The 27,529-nt window shown below is 50.1% G+C and overlaps 3 protein-coding genes across 3 annotated transcripts in view; all 3 read right to left on the reverse strand.

Annotated features, from left to right (window-relative positions):
* Positions 1 to 6,622, reverse strand: part of SETD5 (SET domain containing 5) — a 63,753-nt gene extending 57,131 nt beyond the window's left edge. Inside the window, exon 1 of the mRNA XM_059480334.1 lies at positions 6,485 to 6,622. The gene's annotated coding sequence lies outside the window, so the exon portion shown is untranslated. The remainder of the gene's footprint in view (positions 1 to 6,484) is intronic.
* A 1,096-nt stretch (positions 6,623 to 7,718) lies between these two features.
* On the reverse strand, positions 7,719 to 20,052 carry LOC132078286 (SRSF protein kinase 3-like). The gene is made up of 13 exons (XM_059480345.1): positions 20,022 to 20,052; positions 19,661 to 19,765; positions 16,317 to 16,418; positions 16,072 to 16,180; positions 15,506 to 15,593; positions 14,005 to 14,092; positions 13,650 to 13,756; positions 11,636 to 11,798; positions 10,350 to 10,435; positions 9,808 to 9,915; positions 9,330 to 9,399; positions 9,154 to 9,246; positions 7,719 to 7,906 (listed from the first exon to the last, which is right to left on the reverse strand). The coding sequence occupies exons 1-13, from the start codon at positions 20,050 to 20,052 to the stop codon at positions 7,719 to 7,721; spliced, it is 1,338 nt and encodes a 445-aa protein (XP_059336328.1).
* Positions 20,053 to 20,807: 755 nt separating this feature from the next.
* The window catches only part of PLXNB1 (plexin B1), a 76,691-nt gene continuing 69,969 nt past the window's right edge, over positions 20,808 to 27,529 (reverse strand). Inside the window, exons 32-38 of the mRNA XM_059480245.1 lie at positions 27,128 to 27,294; positions 26,614 to 26,774; positions 26,225 to 26,372; positions 25,459 to 25,523; positions 25,302 to 25,377; positions 24,908 to 24,982; positions 20,808 to 24,365 (exon numbers count right to left, since the gene is read on the reverse strand). Of these exons, the coding sequence (XP_059336228.1) occupies positions 24,261 to 24,365; positions 24,908 to 24,982; positions 25,302 to 25,377; positions 25,459 to 25,523; positions 26,225 to 26,372; positions 26,614 to 26,774; positions 27,128 to 27,294 (797 nt within the window). The 3' untranslated portion in view covers positions 20,808 to 24,260. The remainder of the gene's footprint in view (positions 24,366 to 24,907; positions 24,983 to 25,301; positions 25,378 to 25,458; positions 25,524 to 26,224; positions 26,373 to 26,613; positions 26,775 to 27,127; positions 27,295 to 27,529) is intronic.

Below are 27,529 nucleotides of genomic sequence, written 5' to 3' on the forward strand. Positions count from 1 at the left end.
GCTGTAGTGAAAGTTAATCTACAGCCATGTTACCAAAAGCATTCTTGTAACATTATAAGCTATTCCAATTCAATGCCACTGAAACACAGCAAATAATGCTTTCGTGTCTTTAGTTAAAGGCCACACAAATGCAAAAGGCTTGTGCACTCTTCCAAGTAAGTATCTATAAATTGATAGTGCAGCTCAGGTTGAGGCATGCTATTTTAAGGGCTACATGTTGAACCCCCAGGGCACTTCAGTTTCCCAAATCACTGGTTCTCAAACTTCTCCCAGTGTACTCCTTCCTGCCTACAAGCAAGGATACGTTCTCACCTCCTCACTCTCTCCCATAAACTCCTTGGCAGCAGTTTCCACACCAGCATCCTGCAGGGGTTCCAGTCCTAAAATCTGACTTAAAGCATTCCTAGAAAGATGTAATTTGGGCAGAGGCAGCTCTGGGAAACATGACCACACTGAAAAATATGCCTCTGTTCCCATTCTCTGCACTACCTAGAGCTGTGATGAGAAGTTTCAGTCTTTCAGGTCTTGCACTTCCACCAGCTATAACTTCGGCACCTCCCATATTCTGCTTCCAGAAGCAAGAAGTGACTTTCTGTCCTGCAGTGTGAGCAACACTGGGCTTCCTTATCCAAGTATGACCATCAACATAATCCTCAAAAATTCTCTGCCACTTATTTTCGTGATTCAAAGTCATGCAAAACCAAGAGGCCACATAATCTGATGCCAATGAACTAAAACTCCAAGCTGCATCCTCTTTTTTTCTTTTTTTTTTTCCTTTACTGAATCAGTAGCAGCAGACATGTTCTGTTAAAAAGTTCCGTGGCAGGGTCTCACACGCCTTCCCTATCAACAAGTTGCATTTCAAATTGCTTGCTTTAAAGTCAAGAAAGAAAGAAAGTATCAGAAAGAACTTCAAACTGTTTTCCAGGTTGCTGGCACGGTCACTGAAAACATTTTGTCCTGTAAATCAGCAAGGCTGCGGAAGAAAACCCTGGTATGAGTTCTGTGAGGACAACAGGAATAGGCCTGAGTCACTAAATGAGCAGCTACCAAATCCAGACAATATCTTCTTGTCAATGTGTATGATTGCAATTGTAATCATGTTCTAAATATGAACACATCAAAAGCACCGTGACCTTTCTACTATGAAATTACTTTGAAATATTTTAGGGCATTTTGGTTTTAAAGCTAACTCACATTCTGCCTCAAAAGGCTGCTTGTAAGTGAAAAAAAACAAACCCAAAAAACAAACCCTAGGCTTGTTTAGAACAGGATGAAAACAGAAAAGTTTCCTGCCTTGAAAACTAGATAGATCTGAGTGTTTGGGATACCTCCCTTTTGCTAAACTTAGCCCTTCTGTGACCCTCAGGGAGGAATGCAAGACCTGTCTACGTTATCAAGTTTATAAGGATTACACTTTAGCATAAACAACAGATCATTTCTGAACTTCACTCTAAAAGTCAAATTCCTGACCATTTCTCAATGCCACTCTTCTACGTTCCTCTCTCTCAGTCCCCCCTTTTTTCTTCATGTTTGGTGAATGTGAGACTATTAGATTCCTGACCACAAAAGAAATTATTTCTCCCGCTCACTAAAAGCTTGCCACTCAAACCGCTGACAAATCCTCCCACATTTTTCCACCTTCAAGTCTGAGTACATCAGTACACTTTGCTGAATATTTCCCATATTGCTCATTAAAATAATTGGGGTTTGTGCATGTCTGGCAGGAGGGAAATAAAACTCACCAAGAAATACTTTATTTCTCAAATATATTATTTAAAATATAGTTTGTTTGTTCTACTTGTTTCAGCATTTAAATTAGATTTAAGGATCAGAATTATGCAGATTTACAATTTAAAGAACCATATTGATGCTCCTATAGGACTTGTGGCAACAGAAACTAGCATTAAGACTATTATTTGCTGAAAGTTTCTTTTTTGGGGCTATGGCTTTTCAAGTTCAGACTCATCAGTTGAAGTGAGGGAAAAATCTCTTCAGCTATTTTTGTTACAGGAAAATACTACTTCACCACTGGCTCGGGAGGGGGAAGGGGCACGATGAACCAGAACCTCCTGATTTGTCCCATAGATCATCCTTCGAGACAAAGAGCATCTTTGCTAATTATAGAAAAAAAATTTAAACTAGGAGCAGTTGAAAAACTGTTTCTCAGCATGCTCAGTGGGCATTAGCTGCGATTTCAGCAGCTTAGCAAGTCCCACCCCTGTGTGAGCTCAGCAGGGAGGCCTGGAGCACTGCACATTCTCCCTGCTCAGCAGGGACAGGGGCTGCAGCTCGGCTGATTTGCTACAGGAATACTGGAAAATTGCCACCAAAATAGCAAGTCCTGTGGAAAAAAAACCAACCCTACCCAAGATCCCCCAAGCAACTTCAATAAGGAATTAAAAAGAAAAAGTGAAAAAAAATTCTCAGCTCCCACAGTTTCAAAATGCTGAACTCTTGCTGCATTATGGTCTGGGGCTTTTTCCATGATCAAAACAAGCAAAAGGTTTAGGTTAAGCCAGATTTATACAAACCCGTCCCTAACAATGCAAGTGCAAACTTACTGTGCTAACTCTTGCCACAAGTTGGTCATGGGAGCCAAAGACTGGCTGTAGAATCTGTAACAGCTGTAATACCCATAGCTATTTTTCTATTAATTTGGAAGAGGGGAAAAAACTAAATAGACAAGTAAAACACAACAGAATTTTTATTTTAAAATCAAATAGCAGCTGAAGTTTCATAGGGGCAACTGAGACTTAACAGCTTACACACTGTACACTTAAGCACGTTTAACATTTCAACCCAAGCACTGCTACTACATCTTGTACACATAAAGAACAATTTGCCTATTGCAATCTTTCTCATACACTGCACACAACACAGCATTTCATTGGCAAAATTTCAGAGTTACACACACAAGCAGCACCAGAGTAAAAACACAAATGTGCTTTTGTAATACAGCAATAATGTCATGAGAACAATGATTTTTGAATTTTCAAACCTCTGAACAGTCATTATGTTTGTTTTAATATTGCCAGAATAGATAGAAACATTTTTATCTCATCACATTATTCAACACAAGTTTGTAAAAGTCTGATCATCCAAAATGGGAGAAAGCACAGACTGGACAGATTAATAAATTACATGTCTGGGACATCACACTTTTAGTTCTCCCTTGCACATTCTGCACCTGGAACTTTGAATTAAAAATGTTTTTGTTTTTTTTTTTTTACTTCAAGGAACATTTGGAAAATTTAAATCCATGACTGCTGGTTGGGTTTTCTCCCTCCAGAAAAAAAGAGCATAACTTTTGCATGTTCTGAGATTCCTGTTCAATGCCATCCCTTTCCTGTGTTTTTTCAACTTAGACCTGTTAGTTTTAAAATAAAATCTTGCAGTAACTGAGGCTCTTTTAAAAAAGTGATTCAAATGTACATGGGATTTCATCACCCCACCTTGCAGTAGAGAAATATCAGACAACATTAGCTAAGGAATATTACTTTCAGGTCACTTGGGATTTGACAGTAAAATGAAGAGCCAGGGCCTTGTCAAAGCGGTGCCAGTTATCCAACAGAATGTGAGGCAATGGACCAATTCCCATTATAACCTACAGAGAGACTGTAAACAACCTACAGAGAGACTGTAAACAAAGACTAAAGGGCCATGAAGATCACTTTCTGTATTTCATTAAAACAAGGAGCAGTTTTCATACTCACAAAATTCAGAGTTCAGTACAGGTATTATGTCACTCCAGGTTAGGGAGCAGATGACACCTCCAGCCCCAGAGATTGATGTGTTTCAGGGGGTTAGAAGTTGCTCACCCCACCTTGTGAGGCAATTTGTGTGCTACAGATCCTCAAATATAAAAGCTACTCAGAGTTTGGCATCTACCACATGATTGCTGCCAGTCAAGCGGATTTAAGGGCATATTTTAATCTCTCACATTATTCTGGTCCTGGAATTTTTTGCTTCGAGCTCACAGTAATTCTGAGTTGAATAACTCAGGCCAGGGCAAGGGGCTCCCCATGATAGGTGTTAGTTTACAAAGATGGCAGTGTTTTCTAATGCTAATGTATTCCCATGCTGCATACCTCAACTAACAGTTTCATCTCTAACAAACGAACTGGAATATGCTGATAGCTCTAACTCGACAGCACAATATCATACAGACAGGGGCCAGTGCCAAATGGTTAGTTAAGCAGATAAGAAAGGCACTCATTCTTCCTTTAAAAAAAAAAAAAAGGAAGCTATTGAAGTCAGGCAGACAGAGTGTGGATGGGAGCTGGCAGATTCCACAATACAGAGTCACGTCAAAAATGGCCTCCTGCAAACTGTTCCTTCAAGCATTTGAGTCAACCGAAAGGGAGGAATCTTTCCCATTATCCACAGGAGTTTTACCTCCCTATTCCACAGCAGAGCAACATTTCCTGTACATTTTGACATAAAAGCACGTAAGAAGCTCAGAGAATAAATTGTACTCTGCAGCAGAGGAAAACTCCTCTCCCCACTTTCTGTTTCCAGTCCTAAAGTTGAGTCGGGACTTTATTTTGACAGTTCCCTGGTCTGTGAATGGAAAATCCCTCCTCAGCACTAGCAGGCTGGTGTCTGCTGCACACACCCACTGCACACAGCAGAAATTCCAGTCAATAAGGCAAGTGGGGCCCAGGCGCTGGGAGGGGAGGAAGGAGACATACAAACAATAAGAAAAGCATCTGGCTCTGTTACTGGCTGGGAAGGAGACTGGAGTTCAAAAAAGACACAACTGCAGCCTTCACTTCACAGGAAGATCATATCAATTCTTGCTGCCCTACTTTTCACACAGACCAAAATATGTGGAAAGGGTAACCTGGGGCTTCCAACCCACACTTTAATGCAATTCCATTAACTCAAGAGCGGTGATGAAACCCACCTTGGACATTTTTGTCCCGCAGGACCAAAACATATCCCTGCTCCTGCTTTAGGCCTGTGAAAACAGCCCAAAAAGTAAAGGCCTTTGCTGAACATGAGTGAGCCATCCCTCTACCACCACACTAATTGAGGCTGCTCTGCTGTCCTTCCCTGGAGATAGCAGCCAAGTCTAGTGAAGCTCTTCTCATAGCAACCAGAGCTCCAGAGCCAACAGCAGCTGCTGTCACTGCCTTCAACGCTTACCCACAGGATCCAGAGCACAGCAACACCCTCCTCCCTGCACCTCTACAGCAAAAAAAACCCCTGAATGCTGGCAACAAGATGACTTCCTGGGTCAACCACAAGAAGAAGAAAAAAAGAAATCCTAATATTTCCTATACAAGTTAAAAGAGGAATCTCTGATTATTGAAAAAAATAAGAAATTCCTTTTTTGGATTTAGATTCCGGCAGCAACACCCAGCCAGGGTGGGGGCAACTGCCTGAAATCCATAATGTACCAGCACATCATCAGACACCAACATCAAGTTCTTCCCTCACCCAAGGAGAGAGACTCGCCCCCGCCGTACCCCCAACGCTCTCATTACATCATGGCCCGAGCCCGCAGCGGCCCCAGGAGCCGTGCAGCACCCCGTGACCTCTCCAGCCCCGCAGAACGCGCTCTGCCCCCCAGCAGCGCAGCCAGGATCTCAGCCGGTGTCAGAGGAACACGAGGACACGGCCGGGAAGGGGCTGCGAACCCCCCCTCGCTGCTACACCCATTTCCCCCGCCTGCACAGGGCCACACGCGGCCTCGCCTCTCTCCCTCCCCCGGGACGGCGAGACGCTGCCCGGCGCCGCTTCCCCACCCGGCCCGGCGGTGAACTCCGGTCACCGGCACCCAAGGACGAGCCGCCGGTCGACAGTGACCTTGCCGGTGCCGTCGGGGGTCGGAGCGGGGCCGGAGCGCGGGCACCGCGGCGGGGAACCCCCCCTGCGCCGGCGGCGGCCGCGGTGACGGGCGAGGAAATGCGGGAGGATCCGCGCTGCAGCCGCCGGCGTCGGGAGCGGGGTTACGGAGGAAGGCGCCGCGCGGGCACCATGAGAAAGCAGAAAATGCAGGTCAAACACCGCCTCCACCGAGGCCTGGAGGGGCCGGCGGTTCGGGGCGGGCGGCCACAGCCCGAAGGCTGCCCCGAGCCGGACAACGACCCCCGCGGCCCCTCGGGACAATGCGAGGACACGGGGGCGCGGAGAAGGCTGGACTGCAGAGGGGCTTCCCCGGCGCTCGCCTTCACCGACAAAGCCCCGCGGCCGCTCCAGCCCCAACTCGGCCCTGGCACTGCACCGGCCGCCAGTGTCCCGAGCCCGCGCACCGCCGGGCCCGCCATGATGCCCGCACACCGGGCCGGACCGGGTCAGCTCAGGCCGGGCCTCCGGGGGCACGGCGGGGCGCTGCCGACCGGGCTGCCAAGGCAGCGCAGAGCAGAGCGTCAGGCCGCGGGCCGCGCAGGAGCCCCCGCGGCCGTCCGCCCAGCCGCCCGCCCCAGCGTTCCCTCCCGCCGCCGGGTACGGCCGGTTCCCGCCTGCCCGCGCCTACCTGGCCGGCCCGTTCCCCGGGCCCCTGCGCGGCACCAGGCCCGGCTCGGCGCCACGGCGTGTCCCGGGCAGCCGGCGAGAGCGAGCGCTCAGCCGCGGCAGCGGCGGCCCCTCCCCCGGCGGCAGCGGCGGCTTCTCCCCGGGCCGGGCGGAAACGGCACTGGGTACACGGGGATCCCCGGCGCCGGCGCCAGGGGCGCCCCGGGCACGCCCACCCCACTCCCCGTTGGCTGTCACGCCGCCGCGTCCCGCCCCGCCGGGGCGCCCGCCGCCGCCACGGCCCCGCCCTCCCGCCTTCGCCATTGGCGACTTCGCCTCGCATCCCCGCCTTTGCTGCCGCCTCATTGGGCTCCACGCGTCCGCCCCGCCGGGCGCCCCACGGTCCCGGCGCCACATTGGCGCGCGGCGCTGCCACTCGGCGCGGGGAGCAGGGGGGCGGCCGCCGGCAGAGCCGACGCGATGCGGGGCGGGCGGGCGGGCTGCGGCAGCGCCCGCCGGGCGAGCCGCGCTACGTGCCGAGGGGCGGGGCCGGCGGGGCGCGATCGCTCGGCGCGGGGCGACTCCCGCGTCGGGACACGTGGCAGAACGAAGGGGCGGTGCGGGGGGCGGCCGGAGCTCTGGGCGGAGGGGGGCGCAGGGCGCCTGCGCGGCGCCGGCGCGCGGGGCCTGCCGCGCGGCACGTCCGCGCGCGCGGGTTTGAGTGGGAGGGGGGCCGGGCCGGGGGTCCCGTCACGGGGTCCCGGCGGGGCCGCCTGGGGCTGAGACCGCCCCTGCTCGGGCCGGGCCGGCGGGGCCAGCGCTTCCACAGCTGGCCGGTCGCCGTCCCTGGAGCCCCGAACAAAGGCCGCGGGGCAGTGAGGCGGAGGGACGGCCCCTCCGCGGTAGGAGGGGCCCCGCGGCGCTCGGTGCCCGAGCTCGGCCCAGGGGCTCCGCCCGGTTCCGGGGCCCGCGTACCGCGGCTGCGGCTGCCCGCAGTGAGCGATGCGTGCGGCCCGCAGCGCTGCAGGCCGCGGGAGGAAGAGAGTGGAGCCCGGGCGCGGAGGGAGCCGCGGGATCACGCCGGGGTGCGCAGCCGCCGCCCCGCTCCAGGGTCGCTCGGCTGAGGCGGCGCTCGGGGGTTGCGGGCGGGCAGCCGCCCCCGCCGCGACAGCCCGGCTCCGCCGCCCCCGCGGGAGGGCGGTGCGGTGGCTGCGGCGGGTCCCGCGGTGCCGCGAGGCGGGGACAGCCGGCTCGGGTCACGGTGCGGCGATCCAGGCGTGCCGCAGGCTCTGCGCGGCGCTGGCGCGGCGCTCGGGCGCGTAGTGCAGCGCGGGCAGCAGGAAGGCCGCGAAGGCGGCCGCGTCCTGCGGTGTCCAGCCGTGCCGGTCCGCCAGGATGCCGGGGAGGCTGCGGGGAAAGAGCCGGGAGAGCCGCAGGAGCGCGCCTGGCAGAAACAGCGTGGGCACAGCGCCTCAGTTACACCTGCACGGCTGAGGCTGCCGCGCCTCGCCTCAGAATTAACCCAAAGCATCTCGAAAGATCTTTGCCTTCTTCTTGGAATTATCTCTGTAAGCTCCACCTGCGCTGCCCCTTGCAGGTTTGGCTCTCGGGTGCTTCTCAGGAACCCCCTTTTCAAGCTAGTATTTGGAGTCTCCCTGTTGTTGAGTACTTTTCTTAGGTGAGAGTGTGCCAAGAGTGCACAAAGTGATCCCAGAATAACCATGCCAGAGCCATTGCTGCTTGTACCCTGTGCCTGCCCACAGGCACCCGCATGCATCATGCTATTTCAGTGTCAGAGCCTGCAAGGCTCTTGTTGAGTTTGTTATATGCCAGCCAGCTCTGTGGGGCCCAGCAGAGTGTATGACTGAGCAAGAAGCAACCCTCATCCTGGGGAGTGCATGGTGTAAATACAGTGATTCAGGTTAGGCATGTGTGGTCAGGCCTGGTTGGTTCACAGGGAGAGTGAATGTAGAACTAGCTTTGACTCATTTCTTTTGAGCACCATAGAAGACATAAGTGTGAGCAAAGGATATGGATGTGCAGGGAGGTGCTTGTTAAATTCCAGCCTGGGACCAGCTCTAAGCACTGAATGAACTGTGGGTAGGCTGGTAAGCATGAAAGCAGAGAAGGATGATAGGCCAAATTGTAGAAGGGTGGAGTCATGTGATGCCTTGTGGTCAAAGAAGGGTTTCAAGACTCATGAGTCAAAGAGAAAGGAACTGGGGAGAATAAAGCAGAAGAGATGTTGCAGTTGGGTCAGAAGACTAAATATAGCAGCCACATTGGAAGGATATGAGTGTCCCATTCCTGGTCATCATTGTTCTCTGTCAGTGAATGGGTGAAGTGCAGCCTGTTATACACTCTCCAGCCTTCTTGGCATGGAGCTGTTTCCTATCTGTATTTCCATTTTCTCCAGATCCAAAGGAGAAAGAATGGAATTGCTTTCCCCGTTCGGTTTTTGCTATGACCATTTTTCAGGATTTTGCATTCATCCCTGGAATGCTCATGGATTGCAAAGAGGGCAGGGCAGGGGGTGTAACTGCTCTTTATGAAATTTCCATTTATGTTCCATCCCTGCTTGTAGCCTGCATTGTGTGAGTAACTTTTGGGGGAGTTCAGCATGAGCTGAGTAGGAGTGTGTCAGAGATCTGCAGTGATTTTTAAAATAAACTTCCTTATGCCAGTTCTTACCTGGCCTGCTGAAAAATTTTGTTGACTTGTTCCATGAGAAAACAATTTGAGGAGGAATTCTTCCCAAGAGTTCAATAATACGAGCAACATGATCTAGATGGAGGGAGGGAAGACAAATTTAGATACAGACTGTGACACTTCTGTCAGTGAAATGAATAAAACTCATGGAGTCCTACCATCATCTCTGGAGAAGTATTTCCCAGGTTGAGGATCAAATAGACACTCTCCAGTTGCCATTTCAAAAGCCTAGAAATGGAGTAGCACTGTTAATTCCCTAATTGTATTGGAGTTTTCCTTGCCCACTAACTGATATTGCCATCTTTATCACACAGAACTGATTGGAAATACACTGGCTTGATCTGTACCACAGTCAAACAACACCTTTAGCTCCATCAGGATGAAAAGCAGCCTGTGCCTGATGCAGGCAAGCCTCTGAGCTTATCTACATGGAGTGTGAATTGCCTTAGAGCTTAAACTAAATTAGGAGTGGGTTGTGCCAGCAGCAGACTTTTGCCCTAAAGTGAATGAGTGCCAACAGCCCCTTTTGCCTTCTCAGAAAGGAAGGATAAATGGACAGGTGGATGCTAAGGACACGCTGCCCTGGCCAGGTGAGGTCTGTCCCCTCCCCTGCAGGCAGTGTTGTCCCAGTCCTACCAGGCAGGCTGTGCTCCAGATGTCCGCAGGGGTGCCGTAGTCTAACCCAAGGAGCACTTCCAGGGCCCGGTACGGCTGCGTCTGTATCTCCTTGGAAAAAGGCTTGTACTGAAACAGAAACAAACTCCTTAAACCAGTCACAGCAACACTGGGGACACAAGCTTCTTGTGCAGTGACAGGACATTGGGGACACAAATGAATGTGTGTTCTCAGCTCTGCACAGGGCACAGCCAGCACATTCCTGGCCCCACTGACACCAGTGGGAATCTGCCTCCCACCATTTCACACTGAACATAATTATACATTTCTAATTGTAGGGACTAACTGCAAGCTGGAGAAACATCCAAAACTGACAGTGGCTCAGGAAGACTGTGCACAGCTTGGAGCTGAGAGTGGCAAACACAACACCCCCCAATATCAGCATCTCTGAAATAGCTGTTCAGCTGTAAAAGGGACAGACAGACACACACACACAGTGTGGGATGGAAAGAAGCACACAGCATCCCACATTGTCATGGGATTGAGACTTGGAGCAGACTCACTGTCCAGCATGCGCTTCCTAGATCTGCAATTTTCACGTCTATGCTCATTAAATCAGATTCTTCCAACTGATTGCCAAGATCACCTCCTAGATGGAAAGGACAAAGAGAAATCAGGTCTTTCTGAACCAGCAAGTACACACCACTTACCACAGGAGAGGTATGTCTTCCTTCCCTTAAAGTTTCTCGGCCTAAAAGCTCCTAAATACTTTGTATCATAAATCAAATGCCACCCCTCTTTTTTGAAGGACCCCCAAAAAAAAACCTGGTATCCAGTAAAAACATAAGAGAATGTTTGGGAGAACAGTAGCTTGGAGTGGAGCAGTGTGACCATATGCTCCTGTCCTGCTGCAGGGTTCCTCTAGCACCAAGGTTAAATTACTGTGGGCCCAGAGGAGAGCACCAGTCAGAACCAAAACATCTGTAATTCCTCCTCAGCCTTCAGCAACCCTGGCTGTCACAGGCCTTGGATACAGCCTGCTTGGCAAGCAATGTGGAGGTTACACTTCCATATGATCCCAGAAAAAGGTAATTCCTGGTTTAGTGTCTTACAGTGAGCTGTCAGCCTATGCTTAACATTGTGCTTTTCTGCTCCAAGCAAAAGACTTGGTCACTAATTTAGCATTCCCTGATTGCCCCAGAGTTTGAGAGACAAAACAACACTGTCATGGGAGAAATGCTCACAGGAGAACACAGTGCAAGGATAATATGAAAGGTCTCATTGCTGGGAGATGAGATAATCTCTCGTGAAACTCTCCAGCTCTACATCTTATTCAATATTCACACCATTCTGTGCACATAAATTATGTCTCAGAAGGCCTTGAAGATTAGCAGCACATACAAGTCTCCCACAAACCTCAGAAATGAGGGAAATAAAGAGCAGGAGTGTCATACAACTTTCTGATCACACCTTTTTGTATGTAAACCTTTCAGCAGCTGAAAACATCAGACACGTGGAATTGTCCTGTACCTAAAGCCTTGAGAGTGAACTCTGAGGTCGTGGTGGGGTTGTCAACAGATATCTGTGACCTGTAGGTGTCCTTCACACAAATCCACCACACTTCTGTAGGCGCCTTGAGCCCAGCCTGGTGTTTGTATTAAGCAGAGAGAGACCTTTCAGCAGCATCAGCTGCCTATAATGTTTTATACTGGCTGTCATGTTTTGTACTGGCTGTTGTAGGAGATGTGAACCTTTCCTAAGGCATCTGTACCTGCTGCCTCTCATTTCTCTCCTGCCAATAAACACCTAAGTCTGTTTTTTTTTGTTAAAAAAGCCCCGGAGTGCTCACCTGCTCCCTTTAGCCTCCCTCCTGTTCCCTGGTCGCAGTGGAGTGTGGCCATGAGAAGCCTCTGGAGCCTTTTGCTGCGCCCACAGAGCAGGATGTTCTCCGGTTTGATGTCTGCGTGGATGATGCGGCAGCACTTGTGCAGGAAGTGCAGCCCTGCCAGCACCTGGCCAAGGAGGCAGCACTGTCACACCAGGCCTGGCAGGGTCCCCACTGCCTCTCCTGCCCCAGCTCTCTCTCCCCAGAGCGGGCAGGCACGGTGGGAGTAACTCCTGGCAATAAATGGTTCCTGTTGGGGGGGCCTATGGGAGCAGGCACAAAGGTTTCATCACCCCACTCGACAGCAGAGCCCCAGGAGCAGGTGGAGGCCTGGACAGCCCAGTGAGGAAAGGGCTGTTTGGGGTGACACACAGCAAGAGGCAGTGTGACAATCCACAGATGGGCAAGCCCAGGGAGGTGGGAGGAGGGAGGGGGCTATGAGGAGGCTATTATGATTACAAAGCTGAACTTTCTCGTGAAAAAAGATTCTTGTTTGTATGGCTGTTGTGTCCTGAGACCTCTGTGCCTTGCCACTGATTATAACCAGCCCCCAACTTCCATTTGAATGACAGTGACATGTAAAGGGACTGGTGTCAATGACAGGCATGAGAGGGTGTCCCATCATACAAGGAAAAAAGAAGACACAGGATAACACAGACAGGAGGGGGAGAGACCATGAGTGAGTGCAGAGAGAGGATTTCAGGGCCCTGCAGGAGAGCCATGTAGGGAAAGAACAGCTTGTCATGCAGCAGGGAGAGCCTGGTCTGTCATAGGGGAGAGATAAACAACACCTACCAGAGATGAACACTCATTATCAGAAATCAATAACAGAGAAAAGACTATGGGGAGATTTAGGTTTGTTTTTTAACACTCTGGTCAGTCATAAAGGACTGGTAAATATTCTCTGTATTATCAAATTCTATTCTGGGATGAACACCAGCCCCAGGGAAATATCAGCCTTAAATGGTAACTGTGAAATGTGGGGAAAGATTTAAATAACTAAACTGGAATGAATCAGAAGTAAATACTGCCCTGGTGCTGATCTGAAGGGGGAAAACAGAACTGAGATTTTACAATTAAAGCAGACAATGTATTAAGCAAAAGCCTGAGTATGAAATGGAGCATAGAGGTAATGCTACTACATTTTTGTGTAACTTACTCAGGTGTTAGTGGAGCTTCTTTAGAGAAAGGAGTGGCTACTACAGAAAATAGGATGAAGGAGAAAGCAATTTTCTTTCTTAGTATCCCTAGAAGGGCACAGGAATCAGGGTAGCAAATCTTCATCTTGGCAAGTGTGCAGACTTCTGATGAATCTCAGCACGAGGCAAAAAGTAATTTTAACTGTTCTGAGGCCTCACTCAGGTTTCCCATTCCTTAAGCAGACCCAGCCCTGAAGAAACTAATTTTTCACCATCTTTTGAATAGGCAGAACACATCCTTACAGGGATGAAAGAAAAGTTGGCTCTGCACAGGGAAACCTCAACATGGAAAGAGAACCAGCTGACCAAATCATCCATTTAGAAATTCATGTAAAGATGGAAGGGAGACCTTGAGTGCCTTCAGTGGTACCATGCAGAAAGCTGCTGGAGCTGACAGTGCTACCCCATGGCTGGATGCCAAGGCAAATGGCAGCAGCCTGGCTTTACTGCCAGAGGGGACTTCTCTGGGCAACAGGAGGGCAGAGATGGTTTGCCCACAAGAAGCAGAACTATGGCAGCCTGTTTGTCCCCTGCTACTTCTACAAGCAGCAGAGAACCCAATGATTACTGAGCTGATGGGAACAGAAGTGCCAGCCCTGAGTCCCTGGTGTACATCTGCAGGCTTTTGGCACTTTGTGGCCCTGACTGCTTCCCAAACCTGAGGAGGCTGCAGGCTTAGGCAGTAACTCCCAAGTCCTTCCCCTTGGGAGGAACTCTGTGGCATGTCCCACAGCAAACAGCCCCTTGGCACCCTTGCCTGATTGCAGCTGAGTTCTCACCTGCTGTAAAGACTTTTTCACAAAAGGCAAGGGCAGTCCCTGGGCTGTGTAGTTTCCCATCAGACATCGAATGGAAGGACCCAGCGCCTCAAATACCAGGCAAGCATGTGGGAAAGAGTTAGGGATTCACTAACAAGGAAAGGTGTTACCACCACCCCTTTGCCTTTCACCAAAGCAACCAAATACCTACTGGTTCAGCCTCTCCCCTCCAGCCATGCCCATGTGCCCTGGTCCAGCTGCAGCCCTGCTCATCCTCCTCATGGCAGCACAGCACTCAGGCTTACACCATCCTATGGCTCTCCAAGGCAAGCCCAGGCTTTGCTGGCCCAGAAAAGCACTCTCTGCAGAAGGATATGGAAACCATTCTCTCCAATCATTCTGAAGTCATCTAACAAACAGACGATGTTTTCTCCTGCCAGGTCCTTCTTCTTCATGCAGCTTACCTGAGGGGGAGGATTCCAAGAAAGCTGCAATCAGAGACATATATGTGCACAAGGACACTTTGCACCTGTTTTATCCTGTCTGACAGACTTTCTCTTCTGGCACTTTGTGACAAATCCCATGAAAACAACATCAGGAAAACCAGGAATGAGTTTCTGCATGTTTTGTCTTGCTCTTGACCAGGTGGGACCATCACAAGGTCGCAAGGAGGTGCTCTCCCAGGGGGCTTGTGCTCCCAGAGCACTTACCCTGGTACAGCAATTCATGCTGGTTTTTCTCTCTTCATGGCCACAACTGCCAGGGTTTTGGTTTGGTTCATTTTGCAGATGCCAGATCCACCTGCACCAGTGCCAGAAGGTTTGTTCTGGCACAACAAAAGTGAGCAGCCCTGGAAGCAGAGACCAGATCATCTCTTCTGGCAGCTCTGCAGGCAGTAAGCCCCAGTGCTGATGGGAACAAGCCTTGGGAAACAGCTGTGTGCTGCTGAATAGGCAGACATGTCTCAGAATTAATAATAAATCAGGGGTAAGGCTCACTCTCTACACAGGGTTGTGCTGATGTGTGGAAAAGCAGCCCTCTGATTGCATTAAATTAGTGCCACTTGGTACTTCATCTTGCATCACTGCATCTGGCTCATCTCCTTTTAGATAGGGCCTACAGATTTACAGGTGTTAACTAAACCTTTCTCAAACCTGTTGGAGAAAGGCCACAGAGTAATTTAAAATGAAGAGTTTAATAGCTTTTTCTCATCTGAAGCTGATGTAACTTTGTATATGAACAAACTTGAAGAATTGTAACCACAAGCTTTCAAGAACTAGCAGTTCAAGCCAACTTCAAAGGCAACTTGCTACAACCCAGATGTAGGCACCTAATTATCACCTCCATTAGCAGAGGCCAGAAGAAGCTTTCTGACTTCAGATGTTTATTATGTTTTGGTACATCGTATCTTTTTCTATCGCAGATATTTCCTTTTACTTCAGTATCAGTGTTGTGGTACAGCAATGTCCCCTGAGTGATGTTCCTCTGTGAATGATACAGGTACAGAAGACATGCTCCCATCTCCTGCTTAAGATCATGACCACCTTCTTCTGTTGATTATCCACCTTATCATTCTGCAGATTCCTCCTTTTTGCTGGATTTCAGTCTCAGCTAAAAGAAATGGGCTGACAGGGCAAGTGAGACATGTCCCAGTATGATGCAGGAAGGAGAAAATTCCTGTTTCAGAGGCCAGTGATTTCTATTAATTCCCCAGCTTTTTTAGGTGGGGAATAGGAAAAAAAAATAGGGTTTTTTCCTATTCCCCACCTAGCTCCTTGGACTGAGACCTGCAGGCAGAGGGGATGCTGATGCTGATACTCAAACCTGAACTCAGTGGCCACCCAGGAGCACAGCACAGAGCCACAGAATTCACTTACACAGCGGAGGAAAGCAACCTCATCCTGGGCACTCTCAGCAAAGCCTTCCCTGCTTTTCAGAACCTTCACAGCTACCTGCTTCTTCCTCCTGGGAAATGAACCACAGCTGTCAGCCAGTGCATGTCAGTGGCCCTGACCAGCAGCACTTCCTTTTCTCTCAGCCAGCCCTGGGCTCCCCAGGGAAGGTGCTGCCCTTCTGCAGGCACCCTTGGCCTCTGTTTGCAGCACGCCAGGTCCATGGGCATCCCTCCCTCTGGCACCTGGCAGCACAACTGCCCCACGGACCAGCAAGGGACTGGAGAGAAAAAGAACATGGATACTGCAGGGTCTAAACAAAAAAAGAAAATGTAGAGCAAGGACTGATCCCATCTTATTTACATTCTTTGATTTCTGGGGACCAGCTCTGCTCGTTGCACCCCACTGATCTTGCTGTCAGGTTTCCCCTGTGCTCAGGCATGCCTGGCATGCTCCCAGACTGTGCTCTGCTGTTTCTGCAAGAGGGGCCAGCCCCACCCAGGACATCAGCCACCCCTTCCCACCTCCCTGGATGGCATTCAGCCCCTCACCTCATGTCCTGGCACAGCCAGACAGTGGCAAAGGTGCCACATCCCAGCTTGTGCAGCACCTGGTATCGTGTGTTGAACACCTCTCCCTCCTGCATGGGGTAGTGGCCTCCTGCGGAAAACCATCACCAAGGGACATTAATGACACCTCTAAATGCTCTTAGAGTGAAGGAGCAGCTGAGAGGTCCCAGGGGCCTCCTCTAGCCTGCCATGATCTCATCTCTAGAGCCTCATGGCCAAGGACTGACCTGTGTGCTGGACTGATGGCACCTCCTGCTGCACCTGCTCCTCCACGGCCCTGGAGCACGGCAGGTCCTGGCACAAGGGGATGGAGGCAGTGGGACACCAAGCTGTGGGACACAGGCAGTGTGAGCTTCAGCACTTTATTCCTTTCAAGAGAGCTGCAGAGTGGCCATACCTCTGCTGTACCCTCACCCCTTTCTTTCCCAATCCCTTCAGCAGCTCTTGGAGTCAGGCTGTTAGAAACACTTTTGGCACTTCAGGGAGATAGGGATTATTTTAAGAGTTCAGAAGAGGAAAGCTGGCAGGCTGGTCCCAGGCCAGGGCCAGGTGGGAGTCTCAGGTTTCCTAGTGTGTGTTTTCAGGGGCTTAGAGGGGTCTGCGGGATCCCCTCCCACAGCAGGGAAAGCACCTCCTCCCTACCCCCACCCTGGCTGAGGAGGGAATTTGGGATTTGGCTGGCAGGAGAAGGCTCCTGCTCCAGAGGGGTGTGAAACAGATCTTGCATTCTAAACACTACAGAGTTGCTCCTCTGCCCACAGTCCAGCCCTGGGGCTGCAGCAGGGTTTGTCACTGACCATCCTGTGACATCCCAGCAAGGCCACAGGACATCCTGGCAAGGGGCTGCTCCTGGGGTTTGTTACTATGACAGTCCAAAGCATAAACACCAAGACAGCACAGACAGACTGACCCAACTGCTGTCCCCCAGTGCTGCAGCACTGAGGTAGGGCTGCATTCAGTACTGGTCACCTGAAATAGCAGCCCAGAGCCCTTGTTGCTAATGAAATACAGATTTAAGCCACAGTAGCTGGGGCACTCCCAACCCAGCCTTTCATAATTTGGAAATGTCACTGGCTGTACAGCTGAAGCTTCGGGCTAACACACTGTCAGAGCTAGGGACAGGTGATAGTAATGCCCACAGTGCATTAGCACAGGTAGAAATATTGAACTTTAAATCCTCCAAGTCAGGTCGCTAAAGCTAAGAACTCATCTGAACCAGGAGATTTTCAGAAATAGTTATAGAGGGCTGGCAGTGCTGGTGGCAGGGAGTTGTTCTGGAGCTGTAACATCTTCCAGCTGCTGAGACAGAGCACCTGTTTTGACTCAATGTTTTGACTTTTCAAAACACTGAAGTTTCTTTCCATGTGCTGATGTTCCTCTCCCAGCACAGCAGCCAGAGGAACAGCCTGCCTTTGGCACCCAGCAAGCTCTGGGTTACTCTGTTTACCCATGCCTGCACAGAAGTCTGAAAGGAGCTCAAAATGCCTCCCCCTCCTCACATTTCTACACCTCTTACCCTTGCATTTATGCTGCTCAGAATCAGTCTCTGGGTATAAACCCCCCTGGATGCTGCATGTCAGGCTACTCTTTACAGTAAATGCTCCCTGACATCTCTATGAAACAGAACTGAAGTCAAAATTTTCCTTATTTGTTCACAGACTAAGCTGATCAGTACCCTCACACACTCCTGCACCACCAGCATCTGCCTGGGCTTTCTTCACTCACGTCATGAGGACAGCAGGGCCTGAGCTGAGAGCAAGCAAGCTTTAATCATGCAGCTTACCATTCACCTGCCAAAGGAAAACTCATGGGTGTGTGGAGATGGGAGTTCAACAGCTTCTTCCCTTGGTGGAGTGTTCTGGTGACAGGAGACTTCAGTCAGAAAATAGGACCCAGAGGCAGACCCAAAGTGCAAGACTCAGCCCTAGGGCAGATGGAGCTTTTGGGCAGTTCAGGCCCTGGTGGCCCTGTTGCTGCAGAGGCAAGCCAAGTGTGTCCTCAGGCATGCAAGATTTACCTCCATCCACCCTCTTGGATGGAAGCACTGGCAAAAGATGAAGAGTGTTGCTATGCAACTTGGTACAGAAAAGTGAAATGCACTTTTCTAAGCTTTGTGATAAAGGACAATTGGTGCTTTTAATCCTTCATTTCTCGACACTTTCACATTAAATACAACTTATTTTGCTTTTGTCATTCCAACTGTTTTGTGCAGAACTCACTGAATTGCTGCAGGCCTGGACTAGCTCAGAGAACTTCAGCCCAAGAACTGCTGCTGCCTGGTTTGTGAGAGCCATGGACAAGGAACGATGCTTCACATCTGGCCTGGATTCCTCCACCCAACCTGCATGGAACAGTGTACAGACCTGCCCAACACCAGTCATGCCTTATGACACCTGGACCTTTGGAGTGGCAGAACTCACCAGAGCAATACACACTTTCAGCTCCTGCACCACCACAGAGCTACAAGCCCTGGCTGAGCACAGCACCCCTGCAAGTCACAGCATGCAGCACCGAAGCAGCCCCAGCAGGGCTCTGAGCCCCAGGGCCCAGCACAGACTCACCCTGCAGCAGCTCACGGGTAGGACACACCATTCCCTTTGTCATCTGGCTCGCTCTGGAGCTCCCCAAAGTGAGATACCAGCTGGTCCTGCTCTGATTTTAGTCTGCACTGCCCCAGGAGGGATGGCCTTGAGGCCACCAAACTTCTTTATCACTGGATGGACGTGGTGAGGAGTGGGGCAGGGTATCAGATCACAGCACCACTTCTGGGAACAACCTTGGCTTTGGGAGAGCAGGGGACCTCAGACAGCTGCCGTGGATTCACTTTACTGCTGGCCTCTCCCTGCCTCCCTGGCAGCAGGCCTGTCAGCCTGCAGGAGATTCACAGTCTCCACAGCAACTATTTATAGCGGGAAATTCACAGCTCTACCGAGATGGAAACAGAGAAATCCTCCCCCTCTGCTCTGCCTTCTCCAGACCCAGAACCAGTGGGGCAGCCTGATTCTGCCCCCTGCTCCCAGCAGTGTGTCAGCAGGACGTGCTCTGCAGCACCATCTTCTGCCTGGCAGAGCCATCCCTGCTCCCCAGACCAGCCCCTGTGCCACACTGCCAGGCCTGAGGAACCTCAGCCGCTCCAGCAGTGCCTGCACACAGTCCAACACCATCACAGCTTGGTGCTGGTGGCCACAGAGCCCCTGCTTCCCCTGTTCCTGTCTCTTAGAGAGCAAACACAGCAGCATCCTCCCCACAGCCCTGGGGGGACACGAGCATCCCAGCACCACCCAACACAGGGGAGGAAAAGGCCACACACAGTAAGAATCACATTTTTTTTCCCCCACTGCCACAAGCTGCGGCCTCTCACCGGAGCTGGGCACGGCCTGGCCTCCCCCTCACGGGGGCCCTGGGCTCGCACAGCTCGGGTTTCCTGGCTGAGGCTGCCGACAGCAGGCCCCAGCCCTGCAGCAAAGGGTTAACCCTGCCTGCAGTAGCTCTGCTGCAGCTCCAGGCTGCCAAACCCAGGCCAGGGCCTCCCAGAGTGGTTCTCCCCCTGCCTGTGCCCCTCTGCTCTCACCTGCCTTCCCTGCACTAAAAATACCGAGGGAGGGGGCAGAGGCTGCGCCAGGCCGGGCGCTGAGGCCTGCGGGGCAGCGGGCAGGGGACAAGTGGCTTGTGACCCCTAAAAGGGCAACAAGAACACACAGGGTACAGAGAGCAGGGACTAAAAGAGGGGGAGAAGCAGACTGTACAAAACTTTGCTAGCAAAGGAAGGGGAAGGAAGAAAAGAGGACAGATGGGCCAGGAGCCAGATTGCTGTCTGGGAAGAACTGTGAAATTCATTTAAGAATTAAGTTGTTTTGGTAAATTAGGGGCACCGGTTTCTGCCTCATGCTGGTGACCAACAGTGACAACAGTGAAGGCTCAGAAACGCTTACCCACAGTGAGAGACCACAGCCAGGGCACCATGCGGCCCCAGGGCCAGCCCAAACTGTCTGTGGAGGGAGGCTGCCTGCTCCCCTGGGCAGGGATGGTATTTGAGCTCTGGAAACTGCAGAGGGATGCAGGTGGAAGGAGGCACAAGGTTATCTTGAAGAAACATAGCCTAGGGAGGAGGGAAAAGCCTCACTCCTCACACAGCTTCCAGGTCCTGGTGCTTCAGAGTACAGTTTCCACTTAGGAAGAAAAAGAGGCAAATACATTCTGTGTAATTTGCAATTGCATTATCATGCAATACCAGCACGACACAGAGGTTGTATATTAAAATTTATTGAATTATTGTGTAAGAATTCTCTTTATTAAAATCATTTTGACTCTAAACTGATTATTTACAGACAAAACCTCTTATATCACCAATAGATTCCTACATCTCAGAACAGTATCTACAAACAGTTATTACACTATGTAACAAAATTCAGATTTTTTTTTTCAAGCTTTTTATATTAATTATTAATTCAAACTTGAGAAAGACAGTACCTTGGGCGCTCTGAGCAGAACCTAAGGTGTGGCAGGGCATAAATGCAGGTCAGGCCATACCATAACAGACAGACAGACACCAAGTCACAAGGCTGGGACAGAGCAGAGTCACCACGACACAGACCAGAAAAAAGACTACAAGACCAAATGCCCTGGGTGTTCTGGAAACCAAAATAACCATCCCCACAAGAAAGGCACACATTAAAAAAAAAAAAAAAAAAAAAAAAAAAAAAAAAAAAAAAAAAAAAAAAAAAAAAAGGAGAAAAAAAAATACAACAACAACAACAACAAAAAGCATCTTGCTGCAACCAGGGCACACCCTGAAAAAGATGGCATTCCACCAAAGCAGCAGCATTCAAGAACCCTCTATTTTCATTTAAAAAAATCAGCCATCATTTCTACAAAAATAAAAAAGCTTTCAGGTACAGCCTAAATTTGCCATTAGACAGATGAAAGGAGGAGCTCTCACATCTACATCACGTGGGCACCAGCTGTGCTTCATCGAGCCAAAGGCAGAGACATTCAAATACACGAACGAGATTTATCTTAACACTGATCAGTTCTCAGCCTTTCACCCAGACCATGGCAAAAGCAAGTCCCTCCCTCTGACCACAGCACTAAATAAAGCTGGGTGCCTGCCACGGGGAACATCGAGGTCCTGGGAGTCCCAGTGGAGCAGTGACACCCCTGTGTCCCACAGCAGGCTGTGGTAGCAGGGCTCTCTCTGCTGGTGCCCACTGAACTTGCTTCCTGTGAGCAAACAGGAACATCCAGACAGGATTCTCTGTCCTTGCCAAGGAATGTCTGGTTGGTTGTGGAATCAGGCAGAGACTGGAAAAAACTTGGAAGGATCAGGAGGAATAAATAAATAAGTTTTTCCCTGCAATAGGGAATTTCATAATAAAACCTGTTTTGTGCAAATTTAAATGCAACAGAACCCTGCCACAGAAATGGATTTTGCCACAGGAGAAGGGCACGGACGGAGATAAGAGCGGCCATGCCTAAACACCCAAGCTGATCCCAGTGAGGGCCTTCAGTGTGTGTCCTCAGGGAGCAGGATGCTGTATCTACAACACCAAGGACAGATGGATGGGAGGAGCTGAGCACTACCAGCTGTCCACCCTCACTGCACCTGCACTGGGCAGTGTGTCCTGCCCAGCCATGCAAGGACAAGCTGAACATGTTAAGTAAGTCAATCACCTATGTTTAGCTCTATTTTTAAGTCTTGATTTTCAATCTAATAAAAGCAGACTTTCACAGATACACTTGGAGAAAGGAGATGATTTCCAACATCCAGGAACACAGAAGCAGGGAGAATGTGGATACCAGTGGGAGGTGGAATGAGAATTAAGCCTCAAACCACTCTGTTCTGGGAAAGTGCAGAGATAATTCTGCAAAAATAGGGGCAGACACTGACAGTCTGTAGAGCCAGAAATCCAGCAGAGATTCTGTGGTGTCTGGCAGACACTGAGCAAGTTGGAGAGGCCACAAACCAGGCCTTTTTTCCTAGGGCAGAAAGTCCATCCACCAACACACAAAGGGACAATGCTACTCCACCACTATACCTGCACCTGCCTCAAACCAAGGAATCTCCTGCAGTCCCTAAAGGAATGGGCTTTATTAACATGCATTGTATTGGCTTTTTCCCATCCAGCAGTCCTTTCCTCAGCTTTCTGGGGTGACCAATTCAATCAGATTTAGTCAAGACAAAGGTTTCAGAGATGCTAAGTTCCCATGAGTTTTGTGGAAATGGATGGTCAGGCAGGAGTGAGATCCTAACTGGTCCTCACCTGGGCAAAGAGGCAAACTCTGCAGCCCCATTTTTGCCTGGCAGCAGCCAGCTAGCCACCCTGCTGCTCTGTACAGCAGGATAGGAGCAGAAGGTTGCACAGGGATGCTCATACTCTGGGCACACCATGTACCTGGGAACCCTGCTATACTGCTGAGAGAGGCTCACAGAAGAGGAACAGAGGCCAGCATTAGCCTGCTCCAAGAACAATTCTGCAACTGCACAGAACTCGCACAAAGCCACAGGGCTGATGGAGCACGCCTAGAATTACTGCTATTTGCAATGTAAAGAGAGGTAGGGATGTGATCCTGCTCTGTTCTAGCTCTGCTCCCTCCTGGCCCACACAATCACCACCTCAGAGTAGCGGCAGAGGAGTCAGACCTGGACCTGCCCCAGGCACACAGGACATCAGTGTGGAATTAGCAGCTGGGGGGGCAGGGGTGGGGTGAGCAGGAGAGAGAACAAGTAAATCACCCTTATAAATTAGCTCCTAGAAGAGCAGAGGACTGTTCACAAAGTGGAGGAACTAAGGAGGGAGCAATGAGGAGCTGCCCAGTGACAGTTGCCAGCTAACTGTGCTTGTGCCTGCTCCAACCCTCTCCTCAGTGCACAAATCATTCCTTTTTGCAGGACACCCAACCCTCCTTGGGAACATCATGGTTGTGCTTGACAGCTCCTTTGAGTTCACAGCTCACCAAATAACCCTTCTATGTGCCACAAGAGGAGAGTTTGAGCAGTGGAGCTGAGAGTTAGGTACACCTAACTTAGGCAAGCCCTAAGAGAAGAGCACAAAGAGAGCCTGGGGCTGAGCAATGAGGAAAGGTGAGCTGCTGGTACGACAAGGGAGACACCTACAAGTTATCCCTGCAGACAAAGCAGTGGAGAAAACTGCTCCAGTGCTGACAGACGTTTGTCAGTAGAAGTGCACAGAGATACTTCTCCAAGAAAAGCTTTGTCTCAAAGCCACAAAGTTAAACATTCTCCTTTAGCATTTAAATACATTAACTTTGAGGGTATTTACAAGTCCAGTTCAGAGCAGCAGAACAGCTGGACACTGGAGGAAGGGGGAGTGGCACAAGGCATTTGTTGTGCTTTTCCAAAGAGCAGGGCAACCTCTGACCACAAGGAACCAGGAAGACAGATCCAAGCTGAGTCAGTGGAGACCGAAGCGAGCCAGGTAGCGACTCTCAGACACTGCAATTGTCCTGAGGGAAAGGGTGAGGGGTGCTGTTCATTTACAGTGGGCCCTGTGGCAAACGCCCATGCTGGTGAGCACATTCCAGCCAAGCAGGTGCCATACACGAGCTGTCAGAGACCAGGACACTGGGGAACAAGAGACCTTCACCACTGGACATTCTCCTTTCCACATCCAACATCTGGGACCAGCAGGGACATTGCTGCGAGGAGTTTCTCAGGAGTACTTGCTAGCTGGAAACAGAGGTTAGCACAGCAATCAACCCAGGAAAAGCTTCCTGATCCCCAAGGAAGTGAGTGGTTGCAGCAGGGAGTGTTCCAGCACTGGAAAGGGCATCCATGCAAGGCTGAAGACTCCACAGACAGTGCTCGGTGTTGACACCTGGCTCTTCAATAACATGGTTTGCAAACTTGGCACATTCACATCTGTAGGAAGGACCTGTGTGGTCCCTCAGCAGTCTGCCAGGGAAAAACCAGAGTTTGTCCTTGTTTTTTGTTTCATTTTGCTTTTAAAAAGAAAAAAAAAAAAAAACTGTAAAAAAATATTCTCTGAGATGCAAGGACGCTTGTACTTTGTACTGCCTTGGCCATCCCCTTGCTCACGTCACCCGCAGGTTCCTTGGAGAGTCTGGTTCCAATGGCAGCAGGACACCCTGTTTATCAACTGGGATGAGCACTGTCCCCATTCAGCCAGGGGAGAGCAGTCTGTCTGTGCCTGTCACAAATCTGTGACTTTATTCTCCACAGCTGCTGCAATCTGTTGCAGTCTATATCCAAGCTGCATCTTCTGTGCCGTTGGGTCTTCTTCCAAGGCAGTAATGATCTGCAACCAGACAGAGCTCACTGGCAGCCTTTCTCCAGCACACAACACCCAACCAGCTGAACACCATGCATTATGGAGAACCTCAGCTGCAATTCAGCATGCTCTAGTCTAGACTGGGTATGCAGTAATTAATCTCAAATTAACCACAAAAGAAGTATTCTAGATTCATTGTACTAACTTACAGACTTCACATGGCAAAAAAAAAAAGCTAAACTTCTCACCCGAAAATTAAGTCTTTACTAAATTAATCTGAACTAACTGCATTTCTTCTTTAAGTAGAATATTTGGATATTGAAGTAAAAATAAAGAAGCACACATGAAAGCCCAAGAGGCTCCAAGTTAGAGATAAGTTCTTTTTGCTGATCTCCTCCCTTGCTCTTTAATAAGAATGAAACAAACTCATGACATGAGTTATGCATACCAATGAAACAATACACAGTGTTGGAATAGTCTGGCTGCTCTCAATTGTTAATTTTTTTAGTTTTTTTTGTTTGGGTGGTAGAACAAAGGTATATTCATACCTGCTGGAAACACACACTCACCTGGTCATAGTACTTATTGATGTATTTGTACAATTCATGTAGAGCCACCAGGGAATTGAGGTCACCTGAGTAGTTCTGTTTATAAGAAAAGAAATTAGATAAAACTGTGAGACATCTAACAATTGTCCTGTCAAATTCTTTGTCCTCACAACTCATTAAGAAAGCAACAGGAATTCTTGTATTTCTTGCCCTGAATCCTTGACTACCCCTTCTTCTCTCCAGTGCATGGTGGGCAGACCCTCACCCTAGCTGTGGTGCAGGGTAGCCACTAGGCACAGTCAGTGTGTCTGAGCAGAACTGCACACTCAGCTGGAATATCCCATGTCTGCATTAATAACTCTCTCCTGGATGCACAGGTGAGGGGCCAGGTAACTTCTGAAATACTTTTATTTACCCGTGACAGCTCAGCCAGGGCAGAGTTCATCTCCTGGTCACTGGCAGAGATGGTCTGACGAATGTCTGCGTAGTACCTGGACAGGGGCACACAGGAATTAGTGCATTGTCCCCGCTCCCCCCTGCTGGAACTACAGCTCCTCACACCCATCACTTACCTTTCCACCATCTGCTTGTAGCGAGGAATGTCCCGGGCATAAAGCAGCTTATTGATTGGAGAGTCCTTGAACATCCAAAACCAGAATGGGTTATGAAAAGCTCCTTTATTGCGCTGTGGACTAACCTCAGCAGGTAACACACTTCTATTTTCTGCCATTTGTTCAGGATCAGGAATTTTTTGTCCTCTGCATGGAGAGGCACTTCAAATAACAGGCTCTCTTCTAGTAATGCAGTCTGAGGTACCTTGAGATGAGCTGATGAAGGCACCCCAGGATCCCTAGTCCAGCCTTCCCCCTGGAGCTGGGTGATCACCAGTATGAGATCACACTGGCTATGGCTTTGCACAGCTGATGCCTGATGTGCTCCAGAGATCCACCCATCCCATCTGTGGTGACCTGTGCAGGACTGTTCCACCCTCAGCACAGGGTGAGTAGTGATGGTGGAAAGCCTTTCTAATGGCTAATGTGAATGTCCCAAGTTACATCCTGTGACTCCCACTGTCTGCCACAGCCAACTGAATTCAGCTCTGTCCCCCAAATAACTGCAAGCTGTAAATAAAGAGCATTCCTCAACAATTTCTTGTTGCTAAACAAAATCTGATCCTCCCTCCTCTCTTCCCAAGAGTCCCCATTCCTCTCCAGCTGCACATGGGAGCCAGGGGGAGCCTGGCTTGCTGTCCCCATGGTGCTATGTAAACATTTTTGCCTTCCTAAAGCAGCACTCAACTCTCTGTGCCAGCCATGGTCCTTTCTCCTCTGTACTCACCCGCCCTAACTTATGGTCAGCTATTGTGCAGGAGTCCATGAAGGTCTGTGCAATGACCAGCAGCACAGCATCCACGTTATCCGACGTCTGAACATCAAAAACAAACTGGGGGTTCTTGATGATGTTGATCCAGAACCGCAGGGGGAGGCTGTAGAGAGGACAGAAGTGCAAAAGGGCATCAGCAGAGGTGGCAGCTACAGTGCTGAAAGATATTCTACATGTTACTGCATCTCTCTGCTTTGCTCTCCCAGCAAAACCAACTCTTCACCCTATGGTCTGCTGCCCTGCACTTGAATTTTGCTCCTCCTCAGTAGGCAGAGGTAGCTGTCACTTTGCAAGCTCGAAGCAAGTCAGCAGTGCCTCCTCCAGGGCCCTCAGGAACACCCTACCTGTTTGTCTTCCAGATATGGATGGTCTCAGGGTCTGCAATGCCATAGTGCATGGCCTGCTCATCTAACAGGTCAAAGAAGTACTTGACTGCCAGAGGAACAGGGCGGTTGGTACTGAGGATCACCTGGAACAAGTCATCCACAAACTTCTGCAGAGTGCCCTGTGGAAAATCAAGCAGGACAGGGTCAGCACAGGCAGAGGGGAATAGAGAGCCTAGGCCTCAAAGATCAGAGGTCACCCTCTTCTTCTCAGTGACAGCCCCTCATCCATCCAAGGGCACTCCACCCCCACTGAAGGGAGCAGCAACAAAGGAGAAAGGAGGCCCTTATGGTGTGTGGAACAGAGGTCAGGGAGAACCTTGTGAACAAAGCAAAATGTAGAGGAGATTCAAATATTCCCAAAGCCACTGCAGGTAAAGGGTATTGCTTTATCTTCAAACACACCCCAGCAATCTGCTGGGGATATGAAGGAAGGCAAGATCCCAAGCACAACACAATCTGTGCTCCTTCTCACCTTCATTGAGAGCAGACGTGTCAGATAGATCTCTGGGATTGCCTTGGCCCGCTCCCGATCCCTTAAGCTCCCACGCCGATGCTTGGGAAGCTCTGGCTCTTCTGTTGGTTTTACCAGGTGCCAAAGTTTGATCCCACCTTCATCTGCATCCTCCAGCATTGGTGTTTCTAAACCAAGCAATTGTTTACAGATGAGTGTTGGCTCTCTCACAGTAGACGTGGCCAGTGAGGCCCAAGAAAGCAAGATTTCCCCGTATAACAGAAACACAGATGGGAAGGAATCTCTGGAGGCCTCTATCCAACTTTCTGCCAACTATACAGCAGGTTGTCTTTGTTCACCCAAAACCTTCAAGGTCTTGGAAACTTCCCCACACAGAGATCCCCCACCACCCCCGTGGTTTGT

Source organism: Ammospiza nelsoni, chromosome 11, assembly GCF_027579445.1.
Source record: "Ammospiza nelsoni isolate bAmmNel1 chromosome 11, bAmmNel1.pri, whole genome shotgun sequence".
Lineage (NCBI taxonomy): Eukaryota > Metazoa > Chordata > Aves > Passeriformes > Passerellidae > Ammospiza > Ammospiza nelsoni.

Excerpts from the sequence above, each read along its gene's own strand:
- LOC132078286 (XM_059480345.1), bottom strand. The coding sequence starts at position 20,052 with ATGGTGCCCTGGCTGTGGTCTCTCACTGTGG. Across the intron at positions 15,594-16,071 it reads TGGCTGTGCCAGGACATGAG|GAGGAAGAAGCAGGTAGCTG; the intron begins GTGAGGGGCTGA and ends TTCATTTCCCAG. Across the intron at positions 9,400-9,807 it reads TCTGGAGCACAGCCTGCCTG|GCTTTTGAAATGGCAACTGG; the intron begins GTAGGACTGGGA and ends CTCCATTTCTAG.